The sequence below is a fragment of the Antechinus flavipes genome, chromosome 1, assembly GCF_016432865.1.
Source record: "Antechinus flavipes isolate AdamAnt ecotype Samford, QLD, Australia chromosome 1, AdamAnt_v2, whole genome shotgun sequence".
Taxonomy (NCBI): Eukaryota; Metazoa; Chordata; class Mammalia; order Dasyuromorphia; family Dasyuridae; genus Antechinus; species Antechinus flavipes.
In genome coordinates, this window is record NC_067398.1 from 296,559,789 (window position 1) to 296,579,946 (window position 20,158).

The following is a 20,158-nucleotide window of genomic DNA, read 5'->3' on the forward strand; positions in this document are numbered from 1 at the left end:
GACAAGATATTGAGATATGGGGTAGACAATTTCATAGATAATGGATTCAGAACTGATTGAAGGACTCTACCCAAAGAGTAGTTATCAATGGTTTAATGCCAACTTGGAAGATCCCAACAGGGATCTAAGTTGGCTGGTTCTGTCCTATTCAACATTTTTATCCAATGACTTAGATAAGGCACTTTTGTCAAATTAGGAGATGCAAAAACCTAGAAGTATTAGCTACTTCTACCTAACACAATAGATGACAATGAGAAGATAAAAAAAAAAAAAAAAAAAAAAAAAAAAAAAAACTTGACAGCCTAGAGGCTGGGAAGAATTTAAAAAGATGAAATTTAATAAGCATAATATAAAATCTTATACTCAAATTTTAAAAATGAGTTTTACACCACAAAATAGAAAAGACATGGGAATAGTTCATATGAAAAAGATCTGTGACTTCTGAGGGACTGAAATTCAATGATACAATATAGTCACGAAAAATATTAATGTGATCTTAGGCAGCTTCAAAAAAGGCAGACTGTTCATAAAAAGGGAAGTTATAGTTCTACTATATTCCATCCTAATCAGGTTATATAAAGTACAACTGGGACACAATTAATATGAGTTTGAATAATGTGAAATTTGATTGAATGAACTATAAAATAGTTCACTGGATAAGAGCTACCTGCTAGTTTTGTTTAACACGCCTATTATTGCATACCACTTTGCCAAAAGTTATTTTATTTTTTTTAAGAGTCCTCAACAATAAAATGCAAAAAAGGAAGAGGTTTATAATTACATTAGAATAGAAATTTGATGTAATAGAACAGCACAAATGCATAATTGTAAAATAAATCTAAAATATGATGAGATGTTAGAATTTCTCGATCCATGACAAAATACATAGGTAAGAAAAAGGCAAAAGTTGTTTCATAAAAGTATGATAATATGCTCTGTCTCTATTTTTTCTGTCTCTATTTCTGAGAATAGTTTTTGTAGCATAACTAATGTTCCTTAATGTTTGAGAAAATGTACTTATTAATTGACCTGGTCTGTGTGGAATGGATGTTTTCCTTTGGTAGTTTATGGCTTGCTCAATCATTTTTTTCTGCAACAGGGTCCTTTACTATCTCTACTTCTTATTTTGTTAGTTTGGTTATTTTATATTGTCTCATCAATTTCCCTTGAACTTTCAGTTTTGTTGTAATAAATATGTATAATAGGTTCTAATTTTTGAAGCTAAGATAAGCCTGTTTAAAAAAAAAAGGCTCTGATCATGAACAATAAGTCCAAGCATAAAATGGGGAAGTGGATGTTCAAAGGCATCCATCGTTATTGTGTGGTAGATCTATGGACCCAGAAATATATCTAGCAAGTTTCTGCAGCCTTACCTCCCCCCCGACCCAAACATATTCTCTTTTCTCCCTCAAGTAACTGTGCAAGATGACAATGTTATATTTCTTTACTGACTTTTCCTGATTCAAGGGACATGATGTCACATGGCAATGATGGATTAAACTTAAAATGGTTCCCAAACCTTCTAATTTAGAGAATTCCTGCCTGCCTACTCCTGAAAGAAATCTTAAGTTTCCACAGCCTTTTCACTAAAAAGTCCAAGTACACAGAGTCAGAGAATTCACATTCAAATACCAGTTTTGTTTCCTGTATAATCTTCAACAGGTCAAATAACTATATCAGGTCTCAATTTTTTTCATGTGTAAAATGAATAGGTTAAGATGTTCTTTTCTGTTATGGGCCAGAATTCTGAAACAAAGATTCTTACAAGGTGTCAGTGAAATTGATAAAGACAATGATTATCTAGTTTAGCATGGTGCTTAATAATTCTCTAGTTCAGCACATGTACTTAGTACTTAATACAGTTTTAGATTCACACACCTATGATAATGTAATTCTAAGAAAGCATATAAGCTGGGAGCCTCAGCCAGAGAGAGAGACAGAGCCACAAGTGGAGTGGAGGCGGGAGCTCAAGCTGCAGGAGCCCAAGCTCCGGGAGCCAAGGGAGAGAAAGATTCATATCCATTTTCATCAGCCTTGTGGTGGCTGGCCTGTCCTCCTGCATTTTCTCCACTGAAACCAAGTTCCCTCTGAAGGCCACAAGAAAGCTAGCTGAGCACCAGGTGAAGGACACAATAAAGACTTTTGGACTTTAACACCTGGCTATTCTCTACTGAAAAGAAGGCTGGTCCAGAGACCTCAAGAAAATCCAACAGGAACATTACACCTTTCAAGCTCAAAGTCCTGATAATATGATGATTGCTTTCAAATAGAAATCCCATTACATCTAACATTTCTGACCTGAACTATTAACAATCCTTCAGGTAAAGGGTTCCTTTTTATATAGCATACAACTTCTGTCTGAAGCACAGAGTACTTAATATCTCTGTTGTCATAATGTCTACCATAATGATGATTCTATGGCACATTTTAGATTTGTTATAAAAAGCCAGCCCACCTGTTCACCCCAAACATGATCTTCTAGATGAACTAATTTCAATCCACATTCCCTCCCTGCTCTCACAGTCCTTGTACTTAAGCTGATCTCTGACACACCACATAAGTATCTGAAGCAGAATATGGATTGCTAAGCCCTATTTCATTCTATCTTCTTGACATCTTCACCTAGATGCTTTACAGACAGGTTAAACTCAACATGCCCAAAACATTGTTATTTTCCCTTCTGTCACTCTACTCTCCCTACCAAACGCTCTTCTCTTTTCTTATTCTTTCAAAGGCACCATCATCATTCTCATATTTTCAATCTTAGAGACACCCATGACTATTCCTTTTCTCTCACTCCTCATACCCAATAAATTGCCAAGTATTGTTGATTTTATGTGTGTGACATCTTTTAAATCCATTACATTTTCTTTATTCACATGCCACTACCATAGTGGTGGATCACATCTTCTTACTTAAGACTAACATCATAAGCTCCAAACTGATTTTCCTGCTTCCAGTCTCTCCCTCTCTCCAATCCATCTTCCACCCAGCTACAAATTATTATAACTAAAACACTAGTTTGAGTGTCACTTCTTGTTGAGAAAATTCAGTGGCTCCCTATTTTAAGGATAAAATATAAACTATTCTCTTAAGCTTTAATACCCTCTACAACCTGACTACAAATTATCTTTCCAGACTAGTTCATATTACTTTCTCCTCCTCCTGCATTCTACATTCCAGCCAAACTCGCTTACTTGTGATTTTTGTACAGAACATTCCATCTTTCGAACACACTATCCCCCTAGGTGTGGAAGTCTTTTCCTATTCACCTCTATTTCCAATACCTATTAGACTGACATGTCTAGGAGTCCAAAGAAAGGACACGGAAGTCAGTATACGGAATACATACCTTAGAATATTGGCAGAGGTCTTCTACTGAAGGAAGCTACTCCATCAAGCTAGAGTCTCGAGGTGTAGAGAGGTGTTATAGGGGAAGGGATGGTGTGCCAACTGAAAAAAGGTAGTTTTAACTGAACCAGCAAAAAGTATTGGAATCCTAAATTGGGCCCAAAAAGATGAATGAGGTAGGGAAAGTAAATCTACAAAATAAATGGCAGTAGGCTTCCAAGAAGCAGTTTGCATTTTTAAAAAAAGACTATGAATTTCCTACTATGTCTTGTGCTGTGGCTTCTTAATTCTTCCTTTCCCTTGGAATCTCTGATCAGTACTTTTCTTTAGCCCTTTGGACATTATGTATTCCACAAATTAATCTGTTAACTGGCCTAGTCCTGGGCTAGCATAATATTTGCTGTCTTCATCCTTCCAACCCCAGTCATTTCCCCTTTTAATGGTTCATGCTAGAGCTGACGTAAGGAAAGGCTGACAAATTATATCCCAGAAATAAACAGACTACATATAATCTGTGAAATAGATTATGCTAAAAATAAGGCTTCAACAACTTTTTTTTCCTAAATTCTTGCTCGTTATAATATTTCTAAACTAGCTTAAGATTGTTTTTCATATCTATAAATCATTCAATTTACAATACAATATCCTATTTAAAAGACATATATAACTAAAACCAATCATTTTGACTTTTAATATCTAATATTTATTATATACTTTCTCTGAATTTTTCTGTGCAAGTGTATTTTACCTTCATTTTTATTTCACCTTTTAGACATGCTTATTAATTGTTAATGAAGTAGATTTTTTTTGCACACAATAAATTAAACACTTTTGTGTTTAACAAAAACAATTTATTTGTTTGTTATCAGCTATTACGTATTTATTGGGTATTATCAACTAATCAATGCCATACCATAATAAAAGTGCAATAAAAGCAAATTAATCAAGTTTTTAATCATTCATCTAGGACTATGTAAATACTGCCTAACTTTATGCTCTTATCATCTACTAAAACTGCAAGTGATCAACAACCTCAAGTGATTCATTATCGAAAGCAAGGCTTTTTTAAAAAATGGAAATTCTATCCTATTTCTTTAAGTAATTTCTTTAATCATGTAACTATTTTAAGGAGTAAAGTAAAAATAATGACATTACTGTTTTAGGTGTCTACTCCTAGTCCATGAAACCTCAGATGTACTCAAATTTAAAATAAGTGATAGGAATCTAATCTACTGATTGTTGTTAATTCTTCCTTCTCAAGGAGACATTGACAATAGTCCTAGAGGAGCCACACATAACTAGAAATCAATATTATTACATATGTAACTAAGAATCATTATTGAGGCTGGCTAAAGTCACTTTACATTTGTTTTTCTTTTTTAAAAAATCATTTGGCTAGACATAAACTTCTTTTATATCATACATTGTTGTTTCAGTTGCTTAGAAATGGGAATGATGAGTACCTTAATAGAGAAATGGAAAAGTTTTTAGCTTGATAACAAATGCCAATAAAACTAAATTTTTGCAATTTGTCACAGTTGTACTCTGCAATGAATCATAACCAAAATGTGTTCAGCAATACTTTTAATCTTATCTTGGAATTGATCCCATTTTTGTAATAGAAATATTGTCTTTAACATTATTCACTTCTCCTGAGTTCTTTTAGGTACAACAAATCAAATCTTATTATGAAATAGGTCCCTGACTCAAATTAAATATAATAGTTACATATAGGTACCCTAGAATTTATTCTTGTGATTGGTATGCCAAGAAAAACATTCTCTAAATTATATGCCTCAAGAACCAGTGAGAATGTATGCACTTTCTCATACAAATGTAATCAGGCATTTTCTATGGTCACATGAAATTCTGAAATCCAACAATGGTGCCCTATCAAAATCCAGAAGTACTAGCTCTTCAAGGAAGCAGTAAAGCAAATGGACAAATCACACTTCTGCCTACTGAGTAGCTTTCAACATTATTAGTTCATATTATGAAACTACTATTTCTAATACCTCTCAAAGTCTCTAAAGGCAAGTGATAACTAAAGGCAGTTATCACCTTTTCAAAAATTTTCACCTTTCCCTGGATATACCAATTAATTCTTCTTTTTCACTTTTCTAGCTGCTCAGAAAAACTATGATTTACCTAAAAATCAGCTTTATCAACCAATCGATCAATCAACATTTCTTAAACTCCTATGATGTACCAGATATGATACTAAGCACTGGGGATAGAAAATGAGTTAAAAAAGACAATCTCTGTTCTCAAGGAGCTTATAGTTTAATGAGAAGAAGAGGATAACATACAAATAAACAAACCAAGCAGCATATAATATAAATAGGAAATAATTAAAAGAGGAAAGGCACTAAAATTAAGAAGAGTTGGAGAAATCGTCTTGTAAAAGGTGAGATTTAGTTGGGACTTAAAGGGAAGCCAGAGAGCATGCCACAAAGTATAAATGGTTGTGAAATCTTAATGGCTCTGATACTAAGTAATTAAATAACAAAACAAATCACTGAATTTCCCAGAGTCTCTACATCTACCAAAAAGGATGATAAAGAGAAAGAAATTATTAGTTGAAAGGAGTATGAAAAACTATCAAGTACTCAGATGAATTCGCTTTCTATAGATGACAATATAATCCGAAGAATTGAGAAGTGGCTGCATGGCTGGATTCAAGGAGAAGTCACACATGGTTCACCGTCAATGTGGAAAGAAAGACTCCAGTGGAGATCCACAGAATCTGTGCTTGCCCCTGCATTGATTTATATTTTAATTAATAATTTGGATGAAGGCATAGATGATCTGCATATCAATTCACATAAGACATCAAATTGAGAAAGACAGCTAACGTGGTATCTATCTGACAGGGTCACAATCCAAAAGGAACTTCATAAGTGAAAAAATTGAGCTGAATCTAATGAGATGAAATTCAATAGGGATACATGTAAAATGTTACACTTGGATACCCAAAAAAGAAAATAAAAATTAATGTATGCCTCATTAATATGACAGGAGAGGCACAGACAGTAGTTTACTGTTTTGTTCTCAGCACCACAGTTTAAAAAAGCATTGATAAACTTGAATGTGTTCAATGCAACCAGAATACTGAAGGGCCCTGAGTCTAAGACATATGAGGATTTGTTGAACAAACTAGGCATATTTATCCTGAAAAAGAGAAGACTGGGGGGATCAGTGGAGGATAATGATAGCTGTCTTCAACTATTTGAAGAACTGCCAAGTGGGAGAGAAAATACTTGTTCTCTTTGACCTCAGAAGGCATGGGTAGAAAAAAGACAATTTAGATTTGACGTCAAGAACTTATTAATGACTAGAGGCATCTAAAGGACTGGGTGGAATGGGCTGCTGAAGAACAGAAAAAAACTGGCAATCCTCCACCTTCCTACTTTGGAAGTCTTCAAACAGGATGGATGACTGATTGCTGGGCACATTATAGTAAGGATTACTTTTTCATACAGATAGAACTAGATGGGAGGTGAATAAGGTATTCAGGGAGGACTAGCATCTCTGGTGTGAGGGCTGCTTCTCTACCTTGGGTGTCTACCTTCACGCAACTCTCATCTATGGCTTCAAAAAGCTGTAGCATGCACAGTAATCACACCCCAATAAACTGTCTCAGCACACAAACTAAACCAGGTTGAGAATAACCAACAGCCCACAAATTCATTGGTGAATTAGGGAAGTGCCTACCCCAAGCATGTGAAGACTTCCTCAGTGGAACTGGTAGATAAAAACAATTTGCTCATGAGCACCTGAAGCAGACATTAAGGGGTGCTTAGAGCTTGGCCAGACATTGCCATTCACTGTATCTTAGGCTATCATCAGTCTTCCTATCTTTTGCCTTGTCACTAGACTTCAATTACTATGGAAGAGAAAATGAGGCTGATGACTTTATGCAACTGTCTCGCAAATCCAATTCACATAAAGTCAAGACATCATCCTGTAATATAATTGGTCCTCTTCATAACTAAAGGACTAAGAACATTAGATGGCCACTAAGTTTCCTTCAAGATGCCTAAAGGACATTTAGTTTGAAATATGTAATGACTGGTGATAGGATATTAGAGCTCAAGATACTAGGACTGGATAGATCTCTGGAAGTCATCTGCACAGAAATGATAATTGAATTCATGGGAGTCACCAATTAAAATATTAGAAAAGCCACAGGTACTTTCTACCCCTAATCAAGAATATGATCAGTGAGGACATTCTACCTTTCAGAGACCCAACAAAAAACGTCATCCTTTAATTTTGTTAAGTTGCTCAAGCATATTTCTGGTCATATCTCCTTTACCTGTCACTGTCTACTTCACAGGGTTATGGTGATAAAAGTTCTTTATAAATTTAAAGCCTACATAAAAGTCATAGCCTAAATTTTAAAATATTTCAGATAATCAACAGATAAAACTTAGATTTTATAAAACATTAGTAGTTCTCTCATATTTGATTTAGTAATGATTCAGCCAATGTAGCTAGCTGATTATTTAAAACATGTATTCATTGCCTTTAAAGATTTTTTTTAAAAGAATCATGGAATTATATTTTCAATACTCTTCATATTCTCCTTTATGTTTTTAAGAAACATTTTAAAATCTAGTTCTCTACCACTTCTGCAGCCACAGAATTTTCTAGATTTAAGAGATAAATCATGAAATATACTGATAATGAAAGAGATTTTAGAGTTTATTTAATTCAATACCTTTAGGAATTAGGAGGAAACAAAAGATATAATGATAACGGTAAATCCTAAAAGATGCAATGACTCATTTTAATGCAGCAGTATTTATTCAGTATTGCATGGGAGGATTTCCCCAGAAAGAATCAAAGAGATGAATTCAGGGATACTAAACATACTCTGTGCACCTGAAGTTGGAAAGGTTTAAAATGTCTGAAAATTATCTTTTTTTTTTTTTTTTAAGGCACTCACATCTTTTTCTTAAGAAAAACTGATGGCAATAAAAATGATAAAGACTGGAGAGATCTCTAGAAGCAAAGAAAAGTTTATTCTGCATTCTCACGAGGATCAGGCTGCCCATCCTTCCAGCAGACGGTGGAAGGGAGGAAGCACTGTAGGGGGCGGGGTCGACATTTTTTAATCCCTAATGCAAATTCTCCTCCCACCACTGACTCTCATCCTTATTGACTGAGGATCTTATATTCTAAACCTGGGAACTATCCAAGAAATTGAACTTGACCAATAAGTACATAGTTGCCCATATTTGGCTGAAATAGAGAGGATAACAAGAAGGGGACTTAAGTGTGCCCTTAGGGGAATAACAGAGAGGGAATAGCAGGGAGACTTTAAGTATGCCCTTAGGAGAATAGCAGGGAGGAGACACTTTAAGTATGCCCTTGTGCTTAGAAATGTTTCTCCCAGACTTACACAAACTGATGCTGAGTGAAAGGAGCAGGGCCAAATCATTATATACTTCAACAACAATACTATATGATGATCAATTCTGATGGACATGGCCATCCTCAACAATGAAATGAACCAAATCAGTTCCAATGGAGCAGTAATGAACTGAACCAGCTACACCCAGCGAAAGAACTCTGGGAGATGACTAAGAACTATTACATTGAATTCCCAATCCCTATATTTTTGCCTGCCTGAATTTTGGATTTCCTTCACAGGCTAATTGTACAATAGTTCAGAGTCCAACTCTTTTTGTACAGCAAAATAATGGTTTGATCATGTATACTTATTGTGTATGTAATTTATACTTTAATATATTTAACATCTACTGGTCATCCTGCCATCTAGGGGAGGAGGTGGGGGGAAAGAGGGGAAAAATTGGAACAAAAGGTTTGGCAATTGTCAATGCTGTACAATTGCCCATACATATAACTTGTAAATAAAAAAAAACTATTAAAAAATATCTATAGCAAAAAAAAAAGAAATGTTTCTCCCTTTCTTTCATATTTTATCTTTAAAGAGGAAATACACTGAGAACAAGATGGTTGAGAAAATATATCAAGAATGGTGTGAGAGGTCTCAAAGGTTAATAAATAAAAGGAGGGATTGTATGGAATTAACTTGAGTGGAGATACTCTCATAGGAATATAGCCTTAATCTATACCTTAATTATGACTTGACACTTTATAATAACAAGTAGAGCTACAGTATTTAAGTACCTCTTTTAAAGGCAATTTTTTTGTTGTTGTTGTTTCTGGGTTAAATTTCCAGGATTAGAATGTAAGTCCAGACTCCCCTAAATAATGGGAGAAAAGGCAGACAAATACTGACTATGTGATCTTGGAGAAGTCAGTTAACCTATCCCAGAATCAGACAATTATCTAAGACTACAATTTGCCTCTATTCATTGGCTAAGGTAATTTCCTTTTGAGGAATGTCCTTCCCAAATTAATGAAATAAAGTAAAAAAAAAAAATGCATATTATATTATAATCTTGTTCAGTAACTACTTCACATAAGTAAGTCTCCTTTTTCCAAATTGCAGACTATATGACCCTTGTGAATAGACCACTTTGTGGTACCCTACAATACTTGAGAGTGTACTAGGCACACAAGATCCATCAACATAGTAATGATCTGAAGACTGGTGATATGCCTAAATAAATCTCTCCAAAGATAAAAATATAGAGAGGCCTAACAATAACACTAACTACCACTTACCATCATGACCTATTCTAGGAAGTTTTACATAGTAGAACCTGGGTTTAAGTCATGAAGATCTGCTTCTTATAAACTGTGACCTTCAACAAACTACATTCCCTTTCTGTCTCATTTTCTTCATCTGTAGAATGAAGGAGTTGTATTAGATTATCTTTAGTATGCCTTTCTCCTATAAATCTATGATCCTATGACAGGTTGCACTTAGATTTCACATAGGACAGATCTGGGGAAAAGAAAGCATGGCCTATTTCCCTAATGAGACTACTCAATTATATATATATATATATATATATACACATACATTTTTGCATTAGTGATATGGGGAACCCTGAAACTGTCCTGACTTTGGGGTAAATGCTTGAGAACTCCTTAAAGGAGATAAACTCCTTAAACCCCTCAGTGAAACTATCTGCAGAGAGATCAGCCCCAAGGAATCAAGATAAAGTGGTTTCATTCTGTTATCTTGATGGGACTAGTTGAGTTCAGGACCACTTCTACTTAGCCTGAGCTGGAGATCCAGATTTCTATTGACCTCTGCTGAGTTGGAGATTAGTCTAGGCACACTCATTCAATTGGAAAAATTTCTATTCAATTCCAAGATTTTGGTCTGATTTCAACTCAAATTGCCTTCAGCCTCTTGCCAAGTTTCAAAATATAAAAAGGGGCAACTTGGAGCACTTCTTTGCAGAGGGCCAAAAGCAGGATATGCTATAGCAAGGAACGTCTCCCCTTGGCGTAACTACCTTCAAGGATCCTCTGCCCAATAAGAAGACTCCCTCTTTTCAGCATTAAACCCTTCTTTATCTCTCTCACCCATTTCCCTAATAGGACCTTGCAGAGGCCCAAAACAGGAACATGCCATACCAAGGAGCCCCTCTCTCTCAGTTTGGTATAGCTGCCTGCAAGGATTCTGCCCGCTGAGAAGACATTCTCTTCTTAGCATTAACCCCTTTATCTCTCTGCCAGGATTCCTCTGCTAGACTTTTACTTTTCTGTCAGGACCTTGCCACTAAGGAAGTCAGCCTCCTAGCAAAAGCTGACTTCCCAGTGCCAATAAACTTCTTTTTGCCAGTCCAACTTTTTGAGTTCATAAATTCTTTTACAAACTGCACTGACCAGAAGGGGTTCCCACAATTCTCTTCCCTGTGCCGATTATTAGCATCATTAGCAGTTATCAAGTTTTGGCATGAAATCCTACAAAATTGGCTATGGGCAAATATTTACATTTCTGGATGATATACAAGAGAAGTTTCCATAGACCTTCAAATCACTCTCCTCCCTTTCTTAAAGAGTTCAGTAACTGATTGGCAGTATCTTCTCTCTACTCCAGTGGCTTCTTTCAAAGTCAAGAACTGAAGTACAAAAACTGATGTCACTTGGGAACTCAGTGATTTCCCAGTTCATCAACCTCCTTTCTCTCTTTAACTTAGTAATGGCCAAACCCTAGATTTTGCTATCTTTCACACATAACTGTTTTCCCTCTAGGATCTTGAACTCTGAAATTCTTTTCTCTGATAACAATTCCTTAATCTTCTGTAATGACCGCGTATTTAAAATCAGCCGGAGTCAGGAATTCAGGTTAAGGGAAAAATCTTCAATATTTATTGAAGTGAAGAGGTGAATAAAGATTGCAATAGCAAATATAGGCAAGAAAGATTGCGATAGCAAATATAGGCAGTTGCGACAGGAAGCCAGCTAAGAGAGAGGGACGCGAGCCGAGCCAACCGTGGCAATGGCAATCCCAAAAGCCTCTCCTCCCCTTCCTTTTCCACTCCCCTGCCTCCACCCACCAAAATCGTCATTTCCTATACAACACATCAGGACTTGCACAAAGAGTTGGTGGGGGCCATTCTTTCTCCAAGCTTATATATTAATAGAGTATGGTCCAATTACTATTTAGCCTCATGTGCTTGGGACCTCAGTGCATCAACTCAAGCCTCAGCCCATTACAATCTTCCATCTCTTTCTCTGCCTCATTTTTCCTAATTCTTTGTTCTAGTCTCTCCTATTCCATATTCTCAATTAATCAGTCTTGCTTTGGGGTTCCATTTCCTTCCTTCACAATTTAATCCTACTAAACATAGTAGGCAAATTATATCCAGATGCCCACCTTTGTTCTCTAATCCCATTTTCACTGATACTTTAGCAAGTTTAGCAAATCACAAACTTCTCTCCTTCCCCCATTATCCTAAACATTATCAACCTTCTCTATGTTCTTCTCTATATAATACTGCAGAATTGGGTCCAATATCTGTTCGTGATAATTTCAATTGGGCACAAAATGTTTGTGGCAGCCCTGTTTGTAGTGGCTAGAAGCTGGAAAATGAAAGGATGCCCATCAATTGGAGAATGGTTGAGTAAATTGTGGTATATGAATGTTATGGACTATTATCATTCTGTAAGGAATGACCAGCAGGATGAATATAGTGAGGACTGGTGAGACTTACATGAACTGATGCTAAGTGAAACAAGCAGAACCAGGAGATCATTATATACCTCAACAACGATACTGTTTGAGGCTATATTCTGATGGAAGTGGATCTCTTCGATAAAGAGAGTTAATACAGATCAAAGATGGACAGAAGCAGCTACACCCAAAGAAAGAACACTGGGAAATGAATATAAACTGCTTGCATTTTTGTTTTTCTTCCCGGGTTATTTATACCTTCTGAATCCAATTCTCCCTGTGCAACAAGAGAACTGTTCGGTTCTGCACACATATATTGTATCTAGGATATACTGCAACATATCCAACATATATAGGACTGCTTGCCATCTAGGGGAGGGGGTAGAGGAAGGGAGGGGAAAAATCGGAACAGAAGTGAATGCAAGGGATAATACTGTAAAAAAAAATTACCCTGGCATGGGTTCTATCAATAAAAAGTTATTAAAAAAAAATTTCAATTGGGCACTCATTGTTACACAAAAATCCTTATTTTTCTCTGACTCATACTTCCAAGAAGCTATTCCAAACCTCTTACTTCCTGCTGTGTGGGACAGCTATGACCTCTATCCAAATTAAAATCAGAGACTCTCAAGATAGAAAAGCAAAAAGGGATTTATTATGATCACAAGAGAAAGGGAAACTCACAACAGATAAGGTGTCCTTAGGAAAGAGTGCAAAGCATAAACTAAAAACCACAAGATTATATAGACCCTAACGCAGAACCCTGATACTCTTCTGACCTTTTCTCCCATTGGCTAGGGAAGTCCAGGCTCAGATCCTAAATGTGAAATCTATTCCAGTAGAAATCTACAAAGAATATTAGTCAATAATACACTCTTTACCATATGTAATGCTTAATGAAATGAATGCTGATGAAAAGTGTGGGGGAAGGGGGAGAGGGCAGGAAGGGAATGTGAGTTTATCTAAGATAATCCAACATCTGCAACTTTGGGCTGTAGTACAACTTGTTATTGCAGTCTCAGGTCACAATTAGGGATCAGGTCAAGGCCATATTCTTATGAGGTCTTCACTCACTTTATCCCATTTAATTGCAAAAACTTTTTACACTACACTACAGTACATACAATACACTACACTTACCCCCCCCCCCCCACTCTTAAGCAGACCCATTTTACCTACTTTAATGAGATAATCAAGGTCACAATAGTGAGTTCCATCTTTTCTACTGATTTATATAGATCTACAGAACTATACACACAAAACCTGACTCTCCTTATTTGGCTTCCACAAACCTGGCTTTGTCTTCATTTTCTTACCTGTCCAACTTTTCCTTCGCAGTCTCCCTTGATGCATTATCATCTGTCTCTCATCTCCAAATGTACCAGTCTCCCAAGTCTCTATTCTTAGGAAGGGTTTTTTTTTTCTTCTCCATAGCCTTTTCCACAGTGAACCTATCAGTTCCTAGGGATTCAATTATCATCTCTAGGAAGATAACATTCAAATTCAAAGACTGTAAAATGACATTTGACTAGATATCAGAAAACTTACCTTGATTTTTTACTAACTTTTGTAACTTCAGCATTAACTTTAAGGAGGCAAAGTCGAAGCTGATTGATTTTACCCAAACCCTATTGAAATCAAAGAAGATGGAAAGTAGCAGAAAGCTGAACTATTAATGTGTCAACTGAATGGAATAATGTTGCAGCTTTACGCCTCTATAAAGTGTGAAGGAATTCTCCCTGATGGAATGAGACAGTTTGCTAACATCTGTGAAAATGGAATAGTTAATGACTTTACTAATCACCTTGATTTGCTCAAACTCCCTTATTATCCAGAAGAGACCTAACTTAGGAATCAGATAAAACTGAGCATTTAGGAATTTTCTTGCAGTATTGGCATACTGAACCTCAACTGAGTCATATTAACTCTCAGTTCTGAAAAACAACCTAATCCAGAGATAACCTCAGAAGACAACTTACACCCCAACTCTGTGATTTTTTTGTTTTTATAACCCCTCCTGCCTCTGCCTACTTTGAGCTCAGTTCTAACTGTGCTCCTATATATATGTGCCTGCCTACTTAGTAGGAATAAAACCACAAAGACAATCTATTTTGTTTTTTGTGGCCTGAACTCTGGGGAGGAAAAAAAGGTTGACACATGCAAACTGGCCACATTCCTGGTGGTCTTTAAAAAGCAAGCTTGTCAGAATTGAACATCAATGCAAGAAATAATTTTTAGGAGTGTGACCTTTCTGCACATTTTCCCACCAAAGGCTCTGGCTAAGAGTAACCTCTAGCAGTAGAAAAGATATTAACAAGAGATCTGAGGAATAAGTCAAATTCAGGAAGTCAGATGACTAACCAGCCCAGCAGAGATGACATTCCTGAAGGAAGCTCCAAGAGAACAGCTCAAGAAGAAAAAGAAATTCTGAATCTGAAGTGACAAGAGACATAAGATGTTGTAAAAATGGGTACATAACTATTGAACGAGATAAAGTGAGATCTTTCAAAAAAGTTGTGAAAATGCAGTATGGCTTCATCTATTTCAAAGTTTGAGTAGGCCTGAAGGACTTTAAGTATTAAGTCAAGGGCATACTTAAAGTTTCTCCTCCCAGTTATTTTCCTAAGGGCATACTTAAAGTCTCCTCCCTCCTATCTTAAGGACATACTTAAAGTCTCCTCCCTGCTATTCCCTCCCTGTTATCCCCCAAGGACATACTTAAGCCCCCTTCTAGTTATCCTCCCTATTTCAGCCAACTATGGGCACCTATGTACTTATTGGTCAAGTTCAATTTCTTGAATACTTACCGCATTTAGAATGTAAGTCTTCAGCCAATAAGAATGAGGGTGAGTGGTGGGAGGGGGAATTTGCATTAGGGATTAAAAGCGATGACCCTACCCCCTACCGTGCTTCCTCCCTTCGATTGTCTGCAGGATGGGTGGGACAGCGGACTCTCTGGAGAACGCATAATAAATTTTGCTTTGCTTCTAGAGATCTATCCAGTTTTTTTTTTATTAATGGTTTCTGACCTACACACTATTGAAGTACTTATTTGAATTAAAAAAAAAAAAACAGCTATAAAAATGTGGCTGTGACATAAATGCCAATTCTTCCCCTTACCTTCCCAATGCTAATCACCTTTCCTAGGATTAGCAAAGCAAAGTTCACAATTTTTGGAGCTCTGGTGGGAAAAGACTTAAAAATCCCATTGCAATTCAAATTGGACTAAGCCTTTAAATACAAATCATTGGGCTTTCATTGAAAGGCCACACCTAGTCCAAGCTGTCCCCACCTTTAGTTCTGGTTTTGTACATATAGTGTACAGCAACCATTGTTGGTCATTCCAGAAACCAGCAAGATCTTTCTCCTCAAAGAAAGACTCTTGTGATAGCAACATTGGTCTAAATTTTTATTTATCAGATTCTTTTGTGATAGCAACTTTGGTTTCAATTTTTATCTAATCCTTAACTACTGAATGGGTAGTCCCTCAGAAAAAGAGAGTCTTAATTTTAAAAGACCAAGGTGACATGACATTGGGCCATTAACAATCATCAATACTTAGTTTCATCACATAACTCCTATGATTCTGGAGAAGAAAGTAAGTGATGAATTTACTCAGCTGTTTCACTTATGTCCATTTCACTTGCAAGTCAAAAGAGGAACAAAAATAAATGTATTCCCACGCTTCTTACTAACATTATTTATTTATGGGAGAATGAACTTCAGCTTCATGGGATGACAATTTTTATTATGTCTTCTTTGTAAATGAATTTTAGCTAATTGACTATTAAAAGTAAATGCTATTGGGAGCTTATGAGCTATAGTTTTAGGAGTGTAAACCCATTTCTTATCTTTCAACCTGGAGTAGTAGGGCCCTTTAGGGGACCCAAGTCAAGAGTTTAATTTCAAGTTGGAGAAGAGGTAGCCCAGAGGGGACTAAAAATGAAAGGGGTTGACATAGATATCTCTAAGATCCCTTCCGACTCTATAATCCTTTTACTTATCTTTCCTGTCCAGTCTCATCTCAATGATTGTCTTCTGGAATCTGCACCTGGATGTATGGACAACATCTCAAACGACCATTTCCAAAGTGAAACTCATTAACTTTTACTCTAATGCTATGGCTGAACCCAAATCACCTACTGGTTGTCACTATGGTTCCAATTACCCAGGAATTGTAATTATTTTTTATCAACGAATAACTTGTATCCTCCTCCCCCAGAATCTAAATACTGCAAGGTAGTTTTTATTTCTTTTTCTTTTTTTTGCTCCAGTGCTACGCATACGGAAGGTGCTTCATATCTTAAGACTACCGAACCAAACTTTGCTTAAACCTTAGAAATGAGGCTGGCTCTCTATAAGGATTCAATTCTATTCCCAATAAAGTTTTATTTTAGAGTCAAAATAGAACAAAATACTCTTTCTCTCCTCTAGCTTTAAAATTAACTTCATCTTTTGCAGTTTAAGAGAATATTATAGATCAAAGGTATTCTCAGGGTTGAAAAAAGATAAAAATAAACACAGAGTACAAGTAATTATTAATAGAACATAACGTTAAGATAATTGGTGATTTAGAGCTTCCGCTTTTAACATCTTTCCCCAGCCCAACATAAAAGGGCTACCCAGCTCTCGCCCACCCGGACACTGCCCGCAGGCCATGCATGTTTCTTTTCGGAACTTTTTTACGCAGCATTAGACATAGGAATTCCCCTAACTCGAGAAGAACGCCCGTAAAACCTAGAAGGATCAGAAGAGACTGTTTCCCTCTGACGGCCCCTATCCTCCCCTGCCCTTCGTAGAGTTTCTGAGTAGAAGGCGGAGAGATCCTGCCGGGGAAGGGATCGGGCGAAAGAAGGGACCCGAGAACTCTCCCACGTCCTAAAGCCGCAGGCAGGCGTTCAGGAAGCGGAAAGCTCAATTGCTACAAGGGGACCCTGGCAACGCCACAAGGAAGGGACCCAGTGCGACGGATATTTCCGCCTCCCAAGAGCTGCCTCGACCATCAGCCAAAGAGGGCCGGCTAGACATTCTCTCCCCTCCGCCTCCATAGCATGGTCCGAAAGATCCGTTCCACTCGCGGCCTTGGCTCCTCCCCGTCCCCCCATCCCAGGGCGAGAGAAAGACGCCGGGGATGAGCATACCTTCAGGGAAAGCGCCCAGCGTCCTGCCACGAGCTTCGGAGAAAATGTCCCTCTGTATTTCGGACATGTCACTTGCACCTGAGTGGAATCTGGATGAGGGGAAAAGACCAGAAGTGATGAAGAAAACGGTCTCGACTCAGTGCCCTTTGCTCGGGGCGGGACGGGACGGGGTGGGCGGGGCAGGGCGAAGGAGTCATCAGCTCCAGGTGCCACTAATCTCGTCTGTGGAGGTCTAGACTGCTGAACATCGATCTTTCCGAGCTCTATTTCGGGGCCTGGACGGAAGATGCTTGCGGACGGGCTGAAAGGCGTTTAGAAGGCACCGGGCTCGACAAATCGACGTCTCCTTCCCCACTTTGAATCCCTGCGGAATTTGGGGCATTTTATAAGCTTGGAGAAGAAGAACCTGATTAGCTGCGTGAAGAGTCCCATCCAATATTGAAAGGCTGTCGATGATAATGCCCCTCGTGGCTCTGTGTCAGAACTGAGGCCTTGGAGACTGAGGACTGAGAGTCTTGCCCAGCCTTGCGTTCCCACGCACTGTGTGACCTTGAGAAGGACACTTCAAACACCCTCCCTACCTCCCCCTTCCCCCCCCCCCCCAAAAAAAAAAAAGCGACCTAGAGATTCCAAATCATGCTCCAAGATACCACTGCCCCGTGTTCCTTCACATTACACCACCTTCCCTGACACATATAGGAAAGCACTACAGCAGCATGTAAAATGCAGAGGCCCAGGGATTGGGTTTGGGGGCCGAAGTTTTCCCATTTGTAAAATTAAAAGGTTGGACTTGATGAGACCAGCCTTCTAGGAGAGAATTTTCTGGTCTTGCCTTTCCTGGAATATACCTTCCCTTGTTTTTTTTCACAAAGTAAGACCATGCCTGCCAATGCTAACTAATGGAAGTGTGGATTTCTCTATCCACTGAAGCTTGGTTTAAATGCAGCATTTTAGTAATTACCCCTGATCCTGACTTCATTGTAAATGATCTTTGCTTCTGAGGTTTCATGACTATTACTTAAGTATTATCTATAAATTAAATTATCTTAATTTAGATTTGGAAAGGATTCATAGAGGCTATCTCTAGTCCAACAGCCTCATTTTACAAATTAAATGAACTGAGACCAAGTAAGGCTAATTTACTTGCCTGAGTTCTCACAGAAAGTGAGTTATAGTTTTCCTTTAATTTAAAAAAAATTTTCCCCAGTTACACGTAAAAAGGTTTTTGTGGGGTCATACATGTACATTCTTTTTTTTTTTTTTTTTTTTTTTTTACATATTTCCATATGTTGGGAAAGAAAAATAAACAAAAAGGAAAAACCACAAAAGAAAAAAAGCAAGGAAAAAAAGTGAACATAGCATGTGTCTATTTATATTCAGTTTTCGAAGTTCTCTCTTTGCATGCAGATGGTATTTTCCATCCAAAATTTAGTGGGATTGCCTTGGATTACTGAATAGCTGAGAAGAATCAAGTCTGTCATAGTTGATCATGGTAGTTTTACTGTTGGTGCATGCAGTGTTTTTCTGGTTCTTGTTCATGTAATATAAATCTTTCTAGGCCTTTCTAAAATCAGCTTGTACATTTTTCATAAAACAATAATATTCCATTACTTTCATATATTATAATTTTTTCAGCCATTCCCCAATTGATGGGTATCTACTCATTTTCCAATTCTTTGGCACCACAAAAAAACTGCTTCAAACATTTTTGCACAAATGGGTCCTTTTCTCTCTTCTATGATTTATTTGGGATACAGACCTAATAATGGCACTGCTGGATCAAAGGGTATAGCCCTTTGGGCATAGTTCTAAATTGTTTTCCAGAATGGTTGGATCATGAAACATCATTACTTGACCAGAACCATTGCATGCTTCTTCTATCTAGTGCATATTGAAACTCCATGTCCTAGCTAATTTAATGAATGAATGTGGCTAAAATGAATGTCAGATATAGTTCTTTGAAATTATGTAGCATGGGCTTATTCTCATAATCTTTCTAGCTTACAGAGCTTGAATTTCACTGTTAGCTTTGAAAACCCATCATCACTTTGTTATGATGCAGTATTTAGGAAGGATTTTGGTGGAGGACTATATTTAGTTTAATATTTGTGTGTATATATATTAGGAAATAGTAATATTTCCCCTACCAGATGGCAAACTTCTTGAAGGCAGGCATCATGTCCTATTTATCCATATTTTCTTCAGAACAAAAACACATAATAGAGTCTTAAATCTTTTTTGAATTAGAATATTTCAGCGTCCACCATGTATATTACAGAGAACTGGGAAAGGCAATGAACATGTAGATAATTTTTAGGTAAAATAAATGGCATTGACATAGTGAGGCCTAACAGGGAAGTTGGCAATCTATAGCAATTGGTACATAAGCTGGCTACTTCTTATAAAGTTTTAAAAAAATAAAAAAAAGATAAAAGTATCTATCATTTGTAACAGATGGCATGAGAGTTAAGCTTATTATATAATTCCACTAGATAAGAGTTTAATCTTTTTCACAATACCTCAATTATCTTTGTGACTATCACTTTTTAGGAGACTATTTGCCCTTGTATTCCATAGCCACAAACTGCTGTGATTTTCT

General features: G+C 37.1%; 1 protein-coding gene across 2 annotated transcripts in view; it reads right to left on the reverse strand.

The window, feature by feature from the left end:
- CPPED1 (calcineurin like phosphoesterase domain containing 1) overlaps nt 1-18,767 on the reverse strand; it is a 120,580-nt gene extending 101,813 nt beyond the window's left edge. The window contains exon 1 of one of the 2 annotated variants that reach the window (XM_051962994.1): nt 17,560-18,767. In XM_051962994.1, the coding sequence (XP_051818954.1) occupies nt 17,560-17,626 (67 nt within the window). In that variant the 5' untranslated portion in view covers nt 17,627-18,767. Of the gene's footprint in view, nt 1-13,734; nt 13,968-17,559 lie in introns of those variants that run through there. The other variant, XM_051963002.1, reaches the window with a different exon arrangement.
- Nucleotides 18,768-20,158: the final 1,391 nt, after the last annotated feature.